At 46.9% G+C, this 14,653-nt stretch overlaps 1 protein-coding gene across 2 annotated transcripts in view; it reads left to right on the plus strand.

Annotated features, from left to right (window-relative positions):
- Positions 1 to 14,489, plus strand: part of LOC102934666 (transcription factor HES-5) — a 36,115-nt gene extending 21,626 nt beyond the window's left edge. Inside the window, exons 1-3 of one of the 2 annotated variants that reach the window (XM_007070166.3) lie at positions 5,184 to 12,560; positions 12,784 to 12,964; positions 13,100 to 14,489. In XM_007070166.3, coding sequence (XP_007070228.2) covers positions 12,498 to 12,560; positions 12,784 to 12,964; positions 13,100 to 13,341 — 486 coding nt within the window. In that variant the 5' untranslated portion in view covers positions 5,184 to 12,497 and the 3' untranslated portion in view covers positions 13,342 to 14,489. Of the gene's footprint in view, positions 1 to 5,183; positions 12,561 to 12,783; positions 12,965 to 13,099 lie in introns of those variants that run through there. The other variant, XM_043531643.1, reaches the window with a different exon arrangement.
- The last annotated feature ends 164 nt before the right edge of the window (positions 14,490 to 14,653 follow it).

A 14,653-nucleotide genomic window follows, 5' to 3' on the forward strand; every position in this document is an offset into this window, starting at 1 on the left:
AAAATAATTAAAAATTAAACAGTTATTATTTTTCTGCCTAGTGGAAATTCCCACAAGTCACCTCTCAGTATATTCAAGGGTGCACAAGAAGGATTTATTATTTCCTGGTATATTGACTCTGAAAGGCCTGGGGATTACAGCTGTTTTGCACATGAATAGATGGAGTGTGTTGTACAAAAGGCAGGAGCTGTAGGATAATGTGTTTGGATGTGGGAAAGTGCTGACCCTCCAGGAGAGCAGGCTGGTGCCTGATGGCAGGAATCAGTTACATCTCAAAGGAATGCATTGCCCTGGGAGCAGGGGTTTATCAAAGCAGCCGCGTTACGTATTTATTCCCCCGCACCCTTTTCCCCTCCAAAATCAGAGAGATCTATTTTCAAACCTCCTTCCGTGCATTTTTAAAATGGCCTCAGTGAAAGGTCCCAGGCTGAAGTCCTTTAATGATCCATAGAAACATGGGCACCAGCAGGGCAAACTTCCCTCCCAGCCCCAAGTTGGCAAAGGTGAAAGAGACATGCGTGGGTAAGGATTGGTTCTTCAAGGGTTAATGCAAGAATTGTGCCCAGCCGAGCATATTCTGTGCCTGGCACTTACCCTTCTGCATGGGCTGCCAGTGGCCCTTAGCCCTGCCCTGCTGCAGGGCTGCCAAGCAGTATCATGGTAGTGGTGGTTTAAGTGAAGTGGCAACCAAGAAGCTGAACTGACACCCCTTCCACACAGGCCACTGAACAGCCCTGGGATGATAAAGCCTTGTTGACATTACTGACCTGTGCTGAATTCGAACAGGTAACCACGCGTTAAAGACTTTATGAACCTATTGCTGCTCTCATTGACTTAAATGGGAGCAGAAATGAGCCCTGTATCCCCAAGTAAGTAATTGACAGCAGGTTTCCTTGGGCCCTGAACTTGGCCTGGTGAGAAAAAGGGAGGGAGCAGCCCTCAGATTCTGAACAGAAATGATCTGTGGAACATAGGAAGCGAGCGGATCCGGCCAGTGGTCCAGCGAGCTCAGGGTCCTCCCGGCACAGGCAGTATCTGGCACCAGATTCCTCAGAAGGGATGCAAGAAACCCCATAATGGACAATCACGGGATAACCTGCCTAGAGGGGACGTTTCTTTTTAACCCCATTAGTCAGTGGTTGTGACTGCCCTGAATCATGAGGGCTTCTGTAGCTTTTTCAATATTTCATTCTGTCTAATATAACTGTGGATGTTCGCATTATTCATGTCAATGACTTGTCCTTTTTTAATTATGTCAGGGGAGGTGCCCTTAATATTGTAGTCCTTTTTAGGCCTGAGTAATTAGCCAATATTCAGGCCTTGCTGGGTTGGTTCCATTAGGAAAATAAATTGATGATGGAGTCAGGTTCAGGCAACCCTGTTTGTTTTCAAAGTCCTGTTTCCCCAAATACAGTGGAAGCAAAAAACAGCAGGCAGTACTCAAAAATCCAGGTCTGTTACTCCAGCGAGGACTGTGTCCAAAAGCAGCTCTGTCTCACAGCTTCCTCCCAGGCCAGAGGCACACTCACTACTGCTTTTCTCGCTTTCTGCCAGCTTTCTGCATACACACTTACAACCAATCAGTCCCCTAAACCCTGCATTTGCAATCAGTGCCAGGGAAACCCTTCAGCCTACACAGCTTACTTTCCTTGCCATGTGAAGCATGGCCTTGGGCGGTGGCTTCCAGCTATCAAGAGACATTCAATTGTTCCTTCCCTATAGCATGAAAGAAAGGTGCTTAGCATACCCATCAACTTTAATGAGGTCTGTGATTGTCTCTAGATCAGGGGTGGGCAAACTTTTTGGCCCAAGGGCCACATCGAGGTTGCGCAACTGTACGGAGGGCCGGGTAAGGAAGGCTGTGCCCCCCAAACAGCCTGGCCCCCGCCCCCTGTCCACCCCCTCCCACTTCCCAGCCCCTCAGAACCTCCAACCCATCCAACGCTCCTTGTCCCCTGACCACCCCCTCCCGGGACCCCAGCCCCAACCGCCCCCTGGGACTCCACCCCTTATCCAACCCCCCCTTCCCGCTCCCTGTCCCCTGATTGCCACAACCCCTATCCACACCCCCGCCCCAACCGCCCCCCCAGGACCCCACCCTCTATCCAACTCCGCCATGCTCCCCGTTCCCTGACTTCACCCCCGACCCAGAACCTCCGCCCCATCCAACTGCTCCCTGTCCCCTGACTGCCCCTCGGGACTCCCTGCCCCTTATCCAACCCCCCCGCTCCCCACTCCCTTATCGTGCTGGAGCCAGCCGCGCCACCACGCTGCCCAACAGGAGCGGCGGGCCAGAGCGCTGCCCACGCGGTGCTGTGACTGCGGGGGAGGAGGGACAGCGGGGGAGGGGCTGGGGGCAAGCCTCCCCGGCGGGGAGCTCAGGGGCCGGGCAGGACGGTCCCGCGGGCCGTAGGTTGCCCACCTCTGCTCTAAATCAAAGACCCACCGATGGCAGTCATTAATTAACAATACACACACATGCATTCTGGTTACAGACCTGGCTACACAGCTGAAACTTTGGCTATGGCTACACGGCGCACCTTACCGCAGCACAGGTGTGCTGCTACAACAGTGCCGCTGTAAGCTATGCAGGGGAGCCGCTCTTTGTCGGCAGGAGAGAGCTCTCCTGCCAACCAAATAAAACCACCCCCAACGAGGGACGGTAGCTTTGTCAGTGGGAGAGCATCTCCCGCCCACAAAGTGCTGTCCACAATGGCTCTTTTCATCAGTAAAACTTTTGTTAGTCGGGGGTGTGGGTTTTTTCACACCCCTGACCAACAAAAGTTTTACCGACGAAAGTGCAGGGTAGACATAGTCTTCGGTTTGTGAAGGTTAATTTGGATGCTTCATTTAACTAGTTCCATATGCTTGCGTAATGGGAACATGATGATGATGATGATATGTGTGAAAATAGCAGTAGCTTTGAATCCTCACCAGGCCAACTTCATTGCTACAACAATCCTTAAAATGATCTTTTAAACCCAGCTACTTATAATTGGCTATGGGTATCTCAGGGGACAGACGGCTGTGGAGCCTTTCACCTCCTGAACTCTGCCCACACTCGGAGACTAGCCTACGGCTGATGCTGAGACAACCCTAAGAGGTACAGAGCAAATGCTGGGCACCGTGTGATGAAGATGATGGGGCTGTTCAGGAGGTGCTCGGCATCTGTCGGGATCTGGCCATATTTTCAGCTCCAGATTTTCAAAGATCACGAGTCAGGTGCCCAATGGTCATGAGATTGGCTTAAAAAGCACGTGAGCTATTTTGGCGGTCTTTTTATTTGTTTTTTGGTTCCTGAGTCTTTTTGGCTGCATCTGTATCACACTTCAAGTTTTTCTCTGAAACCGTGCAGGCTAGAAACTCTCTCTCTCATTTATTTATTTATTTATTTTATTTACTTTTTAAGTGAGAGAGCAAGCTGAAATTCTCATATATCCTCACATAAGGGGGGATATGATAGAGATCTACAAAATCATGGGTCGCGTGGAAAACATGTATAAGGAAACGTTATTTACGCCTTCTCGTAACACAAGAACGGGGGGGGGGGCACCCAACTAAATTAACAGGCAGCAGGTTTAAAACAAACATAAGGAAGTACTTCTTCATACAACGCACCGTCAGCCTGTGGAACTTGTTGCCAGGGAATATTGTGAAGGCCAAAAGTGTAACGGGGTTCAAAAAAGAATCAGATAAATTCGAGGTGGATAGGTCCAGCAATGGCTATTAACCAAGATGGTCAGGGATGCAACCCCATACTCTGGGTGTCCCTAAGCCTCAGACTGCCAGATGCTGGGAGTGGGCGACAGGGAATGGGTCACTCATTGAGTGCCCTATTCACCTGGCATTGGTCACTGTCAGGAGACAGGATACTGGGCTAGATGGACATTGATCTGACCCAGTATGGCCGTTCTTATGAGAGATTATTACAGAGCAGTGGACTTAGTGTCAGGACCTCTGGGTTCTATCCCGTTACCACTTACAGGTATTGAAGTCAGTGATGGAAAAGGGTGTATTAATGGTAGATAATCAAATCCATTCCCCTGAAAGAGCAGGATTTATCCCCCACATATTCAATAGTGAATGAGTCAGATATTAAACTGCTCAACCTTAGCGGGCTTATGAGGCTGGATCAGTTAATGTTCCTACAGTTCTTTGAGCCTTGGATGGAAGGTGCTAGTTCTGTGGAGAATATTGGTATGAGGCAATGCCTCCGGAATGGGCACCCACCTCTGGGACAGGTTAGTTCGTAATCCAAACTTGTCTGTTCTTTGTGTTACAGTGCAATCCCCCTTGGCCCTAACCCTCCAGTATCCCAGCCTGGATCTCAGCATGTGAGCTCTGCACTTTCTCATGCTCAGCGGCTGTCAGTCACAGTGCTGGAGCGAACAATGGAAGTGTGTCTTGTGAAACTGTCTTTTTCACCCTGCTGGGCAGGTGGGTTTTGTGGGACGCAGGAACATGTGCTCTGCTGGCAATAAAGTGAGGAGATTATGCCTGTTAAGAGCAGACGGCTGCCTTGCAGGAAGAGCTTTCAAAAGCCAGAAAACAGGCCTCTGAGCCTGCCAGAGTCACAGCACTCTCTCTAATACATGGGAGCGTGCAGTAGTTCCCGCTGAAAGAGTTTGTGCGATCTAAGAGCTCAGCCCTGAGTGGGAATGCAACGGGGTACTGTGTGCTAAGACTTTCTCACCAATCCTCCTTGCACTGCTGGGGTAAAAGACCAGGGGAGTCCAGCGCAATAAACAGAGCCAGACTCCCAAAAAGAAGTGGGACAGGATGGGGTGAAGGTGGGAGCCAAGATCCTGACTTGCTTCCTTCAGCATCAATGATACGGTTGTGAGCAAGCCCTGCTCCCTGGAATAAGCTGCAGCAGTTGGTGCTGTTTTGTATCCACCCCCAAAGTCAAGCAAAATGCCTCCAGGAGCTGCCACCGGGTCAGTGTACCTCTGCAAAACCCCCCAGTATAAAGCCACAATCCACTTCTAGCGCAGTAGCTGTGTCTGATACTGATGACTTGATGGCTCCAGAGGCTGGTAATGGGCTATGGAGCCTTTCACCTGTAAGGGCTGATCTGCACTAGTAAGTTAGGTCAACCTGGCTGCATCGCTCAGGGGTGTAAAAAATGCGCCCCCCCTGAGAGATGTAGCTAAGCCAATCTAAGACTAAGTGTAGACAGAACTGGGTCCAGGGGAGAATTCTTCCATTGACTTAGTTACCACCTCCTGGATTTACTGCATCGACCAAAGAACCCTTCCCGTCGCTGTAGGAAGTCTACACTACAGCGCTACAGCTGAGCCGCTGCAGTGTTCCTAGCGTAGACCTACGGTAAGTCACTGGTTCCAATCCCGGCCATATCCCTAGTAGCAGAAATTCATCACGTCTGACGGCTGTTCAGTAGCCTGGGTTAGTGCCCTCAGGTCAGTTCCTAGGTGAAACATATTTCATGAAACTACCCAAAGGTCTGGCATAATTGAATATAAATTGCAGTCTTTACTCACAAGAGCTTCAGGTCTAGGGATTAAACATGAGGTGTTACTGACAGATCCATGTGAGGGTGTATTGGCAGAATGAATGAGATGAGTGCTTACAGAGCAAAACCCACATTCTTTTCCTAGCTAGTCCCTTGTTACTGAATACATTGTGTAGTTCAGAGAGAGGTGTCAGCGTAGCCCTAGGGGACAGGAAGTCCTGCACTGTCACCCCAGCTCTGACACTAACTCCATCTGTGGTCTTGAACTAGTCAGTCTAGCTAAAATTTTCAAAAATGGCCCCTGATTTTTGAGTGCCTAACTGATGACAGCTTGGGGCCTCATTTTCAGAAGCATCAAGTACCCAGTTAAAATGAAAATGGGTGCTTTGCATTTCTGCGAAACAGGTATGTGAAACTGAGCACCTAAAACCACTGGCTGCTTTTGTATCTTTTGGGCTGATTCTCTCTGTGTCTCTGCAAAACGCAGCTACTAAACAACCCTCACTCACAAGGGAGTTCTGAGATTTCATCAGCGACTATTTGTAAAGCACTTTGGAAATGCAAAGCACCAGGTATTATTCCCAGTCACGTGATCCCTCACCACATCATTAGAATCAGAAGTTCAGGCTACTGCATACAGACTCATGACAACATCCAAAAGTTTAAAAGGAAGTGAGATTGTTAAACCACCAACTGCACCCCCCTGCCCAGGCCAGATGTTAAGCCCTAAAGAGCTGAAGTGGCACAAGGAATTACTTTCCCAAGTTCCCCCAGCTCTGGCTGACAGACCTTGATCAATGTTTTTCTCCACAGTAAGAGCTATGCAGATGGTCTACCCAGAACAGGGCTTCTATGAAGTACAAAGGGAAGTCAAACACCATTTCTAATTCAGCTTGTAGCATGGCACACTTTCATTATCCTCTGTCTGAATGCGGTGAATAGAGAAACAGTGTGGGAAACTCAGAGGAACTCCAAACTCACGCAGTCTGAGGGCCTATAACATACTCTTGTCCTCGGTCCCACATCTGCCTGTAGCAGACACAAGGAGAGAGAATGACAGAAAGAAAAATCGGGTTATAAAACACCGCAAGGGTGGTGGTTGAGGGGAAAGCCAGTGAAGAAAAAACAGGTTACTGTAGCTGGAGAGAAATTGCTGGAAATTCAGACGGGGAGCTCTGAGTAATATATAAACCCTCCTCACTCACAAGCAGCAGCACAGGGAATGACTAGGGGGAAAGGGCAGACCCAGGGCTTGATCCAGCACCCATTCAGGCCCACAGAAACAGTCCCACTGAGTTCAGTGGAGCTGTACTGCTGGGCCTGTATTAGGTTCTCTGATCCAGGCCTGCATAGTGCCGAGTGCTTTGTCTGCCCCAGAGTATGCAGTATGGGCTCCTGGGTTTTGCAAACGACTTCTTTGGTGCAGCTCCATATGTCAACTTTTACCGGCGAGAGCAAGAGCTGAGGCCACCGCAACAACAGCATTCCAGGTGTCTGATTCCTTTCATGCAGAAATCTCAAAGCCCTTTGCAAATATTAATGAACCAGGCCACTTGGCCCTCTTGGAAGTGTTATTCTCCCTGTTTGACAGTTGGAGAAACTGAGGCACAGAGGAGTGAAGTGATTTGCTTAAGGCCACACAGTCCATTAGTGACAGAGCCCAAAAGTCCAAATTGCCAGTCCATTGCTCTAACCCCTCCCAGCTCTGTCAGGACAGCTGCTGTCATCAGGGAACAGTCTGAACAAATGTCACTACCCTCTGCAGATCAATGTGTTAGCAGTAGTGAATGTTGCGGTACTTGTCCACTGGCTTTGCACCATAGTCGGGGGCTCACTGCGTCCTTACCCAGTGAACTCAAATCCACAACGTTCTCAAAACTCAGTCAAAGCTGAGTCATCTTTCATGTGGAGGCCATCCCTGCAAAACCACAAACTGAGCCCAGATGGCCTCACGACTGGGCCAATGTTTGAGTTGTAGCAAAACAATTGCCAGATGCAGGCTGAGTCCTGAGTTGGCAGCGGAGGCCGGAGCCTGATTTGCGCAGTTTTGCTGTGGAGGTTTTGCAGCTCTCTGATTCACAGAGCTGGAGAGGAAGGATGGCTGTGTGTGCAATGGGAGTCCTCTGGACTATTGCCACATCTGCCATGCTTCCTGCATGAACTTCAAAAAGTCACTGAGGGCCTGATGGGTTGGTTGGTTGTTTTTTCAGAGTAGATGCCCACTTGTATGTCTGCTTTACATTTGTGCTTACTGTGTGTGAAAGGCCAAATACGGATTTGCACATGCAAGCACCTATTTAGCCACCTAAGTGTGCAAATCATGTGACTTGGGGACACACACACACACACAATAAGTACACTCAAAAAAGTAGGCCCAGATCTTTATGAAAATCAGGCTTTTAGCCTGTTGCTCCTCAGTTATCCTGTGAAATGGGATATTCTACCCAATTTGTTCATAAATGCTTGAAAAGGGCTCTCTGAGCTGCTTGGATAAAAAGGCCTGATTCTGATTGCAGCTATGTTGCTGAAAATCCGGGATAATTCCCCGGAAGATGGTGGAGTCACTCTGGATTTACATTGGTGTAGCTGAGATCAGAATATGGCCCTGGAAGTGCCAAAGGATATGGGTCAAATCCATAAATCCTGCTCAGGCTTTACTCAGGCTGAAATTCCCATTGGCTTCAGTGAGGGTTTCTTCCTGGAAAGAGTTTCAGGATTTGGCCCAATGGGAGTTTTCCCCGAGTAAGGTCTCCAGGGTTCAGTGCTAACTTTGTGTATCCAAGTCCGCCAAGATCTTGCCGCCTTTTCCATCCCTCACACAGAGTTCCTTTTCTCCTAAGTACCCTACCATGGTAAGCAGCTTATTAACATAAGGCTGTGGAAGTTTGTGTACCTCCAAGTTTCCCACACCATTTCTTAACTATATTCATTCCCCACACAAAGGAAGTGTGCCTGGCTACAAACCATATTAGCAATGGTGCTTGACTTTGTATTGTGTTCAGTGGGAAACCCTACTCCCAAAAGGCCATCTGGGTAGCAGTTATCAGAAAGGAAGCAATCAGAGCAGTGATGATCTCTGAAGACTTGGGAAAGCAGCAGCTCCTTTAGAACGCCTTGAAAGCTAACATCTGACAGAGATTCAGGAGGCAGGATATTGTTTACTCCACATTTCAAGTATGGTACCTGTATGTAGGATCTTACGGTCATCATCTGTTTTCTTTCCAATGCCGTGTGCTCTAGTCCCACAGTAGAAAGCAATCATTCTGACGTTGGGACATAAATTAATTCCAAATTCATGATCCCTGGTGTAACTCCATTGATACTTGTAGCTTTACACTGGGTATGAATCTGGCTTATTGCCCTTCTTTGGGATTTCCAAATCAAACTGGAGTTACAGAAGCTCATTCTCATGTCATGCCAAAGTGATGGTCTCCTCAAAAGCTAATTCTTCACGGGTTAGTTAATTTCCCTTGTTGATTGCAAAGCCACAAAGAAAACCATGGAGTCATTTTTTTAGTTTATTTTTCCTGAAACTAGAACATTTGTTCCAGGAACTACGGTATCCTTGTTGTGTGACTCAGAGGGAGGCAGGGAAAAGCTGCTGTCAAGTCAGGGAGACTTTGCACTTATGTCACTTTACAGACAATAGATGAACCCCACAAAACCAGTAAAACACACTTTACAATCATCCCTCTTTTACAACTGAGGCCCATAGCAGTTAAGTGACTCACTCAAGGCCACAGAGCTCATACCAGAGACAAGGATAGAACTTGGGATTCAAGGGCTCCCAGCCCCAACCCTGCCACAACCAAATGGCTCTTGCAAAAAAAGTCCATCAAATTTCAAACATATCAAAAAAACAAACAGAACTAGAAAGTAATTCCCCTGCGGGGCTTATTGGAAATCAAGTGGGGATTGTATTCCACACCGTTAATTTCCTGCAAGTGTTGATCAATTTCCAAAAACCTTGAGGAGCTGGTGGGGGGAAATATTATGTTCTTTTTTCCAATGCGGCAAATTCTGCTGTCCTTAATTGAGTGAAATTACCATTGACTTCAATTGAGCTATAGCAATTCAAGATGGCAAGATTTGGCCCTATGTAATTATTTGATTACTCAGGCTACCTTCAGATGAGAAGTAAAACGTCTGTTTGCAAATTCTATTAGTTTGAGAACATGTTCTATAAGCAAGGGCCAGATCCTCAGCTGGTGCAAATGAGTGTAGCTCCATTGACTTCTGTGGAATTATTTGGATTTATACCAACCGAGGGGACAAAAGTGACTCTAATTACCCCGGTACAGTCAACTAACAGCGCTGAGGATCTGGCCAGTTCTAACTGAGTCTGACCCCAAGGTTCTCTGTTCGAAAGAGCATTCCGAGTCCTGGCACAAAATCTCAGAAGTGGCCAGAAGCCCAAACTGTGATAGAGAACAGGCACATGCAGGACAGGCTCACCTGTGGACTCCCACGTCCATGCTAACAGGCTTTACCACTGAGAGCTCATTTTCTTCCACAAAAATAGAAGTCCTGAGATGGGCCAGAAAACTCATAGGGCACAGGACCCCTCCCCCCCACCCCGGACCCTCCCAAAAGGAGGGTAAGTGTGAAAATGCTTTGATTGTTCTGTACAACTGGTTATTACAGGGAGGGGCATCTGACACTTAAAAATGCTTTGTTAGATTAAACGTGGGGCGTGCATGTGTGTGGTTGATGGTGCAGGGAGAATTTATGGCCCTTCCCGTATCTGGTTATTAGTAAGCGCATCTGCAAAGCAGGAACAATCTCAGGCAAAGTTGTTAGTTGTGTGTGCGGGCTGGGGAACTGGCAGGTTTCGCCCAATGTGTCATTGGCTAATCAGCCCTAGAAATGAGTTTGCTGCTTGAGAGTTTCTATTTCAGAGGCTGTCCCCAAAGGGGCGCGGGAGAGCAAAAGATGGGGTTTCTAGGTGGCATTACATGGGCTCAGAATTAATCCACATGCTTTGGAGGAAACATGTGAGAGGGTGTCAGAAAACTTTCCCACAACTTGACATAAAAGACTCAGAGCTCAACAGCTGCTGTTCTGTACAAAAGAAGTGAGCCTATTCAAGGGCAGTACAATGGGGGAAGGAAAAGCAGATCCTGGAAGAGGTCACTTAAGCCTTACCTGGTTTTAAGAATAACTGAATCAGAGAGAGATGGCTAAGTGTGTGCGTGTGTTTTCACTTTCATATACGTTACACACAGTTTTATACCACATTCCATGGCAGGATCCCCAAACTTTTAACAAATATAAACTGAGCCTTATAAGACTAGTGAGAGAAGGGAATATTATAATCCCCTTGTCACAGATGGGAACACTGAAGCACAGAGAAGTGAAGTGACTTGATTAAGTTCACACAGTGAATCCGGAACAAATTTGAGAACAGAACCCTGTACTTCAGCAGCCTGGCTCCATGCTTTAACTCTACCCTTGAAATGTAACTAATTGGAATGGAAGACATGCACTGTTCTTATCAGGCTGACTCCATGCAATTCTAAACATACAAATGGTGCAGAAATCAATCTGCTTCCGTTTGATACTCAGCTTATCTTTGTGTGAGGTAATTTAATGCTCAGAAAAGTGAGCAAGGACTCCTTGCTATTCAAGCAGGCAGAGTGTAGTCAGGTGTAGTGCAATTTATTATTATTTATTATGATATTGTATTTTATTTTATTTATTGGAAACATGCAGCTCTAAGGATACATCTTAATATCCTAAACAGAAGCATCTCTTGCTAGTGTATCTCTAGAGCAGAGACTGCTAGTAAGATAAATTCTAGTATGGATTGTAGCCTAGAGAAGGAGAATAGGAATCAGGACTCCTGGCTTCTATTTCCAGTTGTGTTTCTGACTTGCTACATGACTTTGCTCTGTGCCTCAGTTTCCCCATTGATAAAATGGGGATAATCACACTAAAACCTAAATTAATGTTCATTATATGTTTTGAGATTCTTGGATGAAGGTAATGCATAAATGCAGAAGTATTACATGTATTCAGCACCCACTAAGATTTCCCCCTTTTACCTCTGGATTCTCTCTCGTATTTAAGAACAGATAAATAAAGTATTATTGTGACTATTTTTCCCATATGGGGAAGTTGAGATGATCAGAAGTGAAGTGCCTAAGATCACTCAGGACATCTGAGAACAGAACTCAAATCTCCTTCCTCCCAGTCCTCTGCTTAACCACAAGACTGTCCAAATAACAACACTCTGTGTAGATGTGTGTACCCACAATGAAGTGCATTGCTTATCCTGAGCCAGACCATAGAGTACACACTCTGTTTTGAGTCAGGCAACACTTGCATTGATGTCAACTGAGGAGGAACTTCAGAATCTGGCTCATTGTTATTAAAACAAACCCACAGAAAACAACAACCCTGGTTTTAAATTAGCAAAATAAAGTCTATAGTTTATTTTCAGCAACTAGCGAACCCAGCCATCTTCGAGCAAGTGTGCTGCTTGCCTTCATCGGTGTGTCTGTGTGTGTGTGCGCGCCCGAAGTGTGTGCCTGGGTGTGTATGTTTTCAAAAAAGATACAATCCCATCTTTTCCTCTGCACAGATTAGCTTTTTTCCCGCCATCAGCAACTGGCTCCCGCATTCACCATTGTATGTGAACTGAATATTGTGTGTGCCCGGAAAGCTATTGATTTGCAGCATCAGTCAGCAGCCTTTTCTCACTGAGGGCCAGCTCTTTCCCAGCTTCTAACATGTAATTTGGATCCCAATCTTTCACGTACCACACACTCCCCACCTGCTCATCTGGGAGAAGGTCATTATCCGCCAGCTATTCACTGGCGATGGAGCATGCAAGAATAGATGCTTCTTCTATTGTCCTGCTTATCTCTGATTGGCTCTGGAGTGTGGGAAACTCAACCAAGTCAGAGACCCACAGATTCTCAACAAGGTTGTGCAGTATAAATATAGGGCAGAGTCCACTTCCAGCAGCACACTTCCACAGGACTTCAGCACGACGGAGATCTGCCTCCTTAGCTCAGGACAGATGGCCCCCAGCACTGTTTTCATGGAGCACAACAACCTGCTGACACCAAAAGAGAAAAACAAAGTAAGTACCGGCACAGTCTGCTTTGCTGACTGCTTCAGTGAAAGAGATGGGGCTAGATCCTCAGCTGGTACAAATAAATATAGCTCTATTTCTATGCTAATTTACACCAGCTGAGGATCTGGCCCAAACTAACTACATGCACTCAAACTATGCCCCAAACAGTCCAGAGATGTGGCAGAGTTAGGATGTTTTCTAAGCAAATCTTTTGTCCTGCTTTTTGCAGCTCAGGAAGCCGGTGGTGGAGAAAATGCGCCGGGACCGGATTAACAGCAGCATTGAGCAGCTGAAACTCCTGCTGGAGAAGGAGTTCCAGAGACACCAACCCAACTCCAAGCTGGAGAAAGCTGACATCCTGGAGATGACTGTTAGCTACCTGAAACAGCAGAGCCAGCTGCAGATAAAGAGTGAGTATCAGACTTGGCTTCACTCCTGGCTGTGTGCAAAGCAGTGATGAGCTGTATGAAGCTCCAGAGAGTGACATGAAGAATGAGTCTAAATCATGATCTCTTTTCTCCTCCCCTTTCTCTTTCCTTCTATAGCTGCAGGATCCATCCATAAAAACTCTCAGTTCGACTTCAAGGAAGGCTACTCCAGGTGCCTGCAGGAGGCTTTTCATTTCCTGTCTCTCCATAAAATCCAAACAGAAACACAGAGCAAGCTCTTGAGTCATTTCCAGAAGAGCCAGTCGGCTGCGCCAGAGATCATCTGCTCCCCTTCCACCCAGAACACCCCAAAGCAAGCATCCCTGAAGAACGTCAGTGCTCTCTGGAGACCCTGGTAGACTGCAGGAGGAGGGGGGCAGGAAACACTTGCTCTATGGACCTTTGTCTTTTATATTCCAGAGGATGGGTGTGACTGCATCTGATAGTCACACCCTGATCCTCTCTATGTAGGGAATATTATTTCCCATTTTATTTATGTGTGGAAAGAATGGGATACTTTTGATTCTTCAGTTTCATGTGGGATCCTCTGGAAAAGGTTCAGGTATTCTGTTGAGTGGTATTTAAGCTGTGCAGACACTGGTGATAGCAATGTACACCAGGGCACCCAGTCTAGGGGCGTGTGTCTTCATAATGAAGGAGGTTTTTGTAGGTGGCTAAATGTTATCAGTGTTACAGTTGTGTTAAGATTGTAACAGATAGCGGTCTCTGTAGGAGAGAATGCTCTGATTTTGCTTGTAAAAGCTGTCCGCTTTGCTCCCGCTTTCCTAGCAACCTTTGCTCACTCTTAATTTAGGACGAATTTAGTAGCTCACTGTTGGTGGACGGTTTTACAAGTTCTGTTGCCCTCTGTTTGCTTGCAGCGCTTGCATAGCAGCAGAGATAGATTCCTAGCTTCTGTTCACCCATCACACTTTAGGGCTAGCAAGAGGTCACTAGATAAAACTATGTGGAATATTTCTACCATTTTGCTGCTTTTCTGTTTAGGAAAATAATATTTTAATGCTTTATATTAAAGAAAAAAGAAGGTCGATGCAAGGTTTGGTGGTTCAATGTTATACATTTTGGCTGTCAGGCTAGCTCTTTCCAGTATGTTCATTATTATAATGATTGTTTTCTGTACTGAGCGGTTTCATTCATTGTGGATGGTGAGTTTCTCCCATGTTTGGGAATGGCCCTGGTGGGCTCTGTGCATACCATGTATGCATCTGTATCACATGATTGTAGAGAGAAATAAAAATGCATTTGTGTGCAACTGCTGGCTAGGTTTCCTTCTTGTCAGCTATGTGCAGCTGCATGGGCCATTGAAACGCTCTTTGCTAATTTAACACCACCACAGTGATTGCAAGAGGAGACTTTTCAAACCAAAGGAGTTCGTGTTCCTGCCTATCCTAGGCACTGACGGGGCCCCCATCAGTGAGACAGCGGAGCACCTCACCGCCTGTAACACATTGATCTGCACAACACCCCTGGGAGGTGGGGCAATGCTATGATCCCCATTTGTCTCCAAGTCCCTTATTTTACTCACTGTCTTGCCCAAGGTCACACAGGAAGTCTGTGGCAGAGCAGAGAATTCAACCCCCTATTCTCAAGCCCCAGGTTTGACCCTTAACCAGTGTCCCGTCCTTCCTAGACCACGCACAGTTTCTACAG

Source organism: Chelonia mydas, chromosome 18, assembly GCF_015237465.2.
Source record: "Chelonia mydas isolate rCheMyd1 chromosome 18, rCheMyd1.pri.v2, whole genome shotgun sequence".
NCBI classification, from domain to species: domain Eukaryota; kingdom Metazoa; phylum Chordata; order Testudines; family Cheloniidae; genus Chelonia; species Chelonia mydas.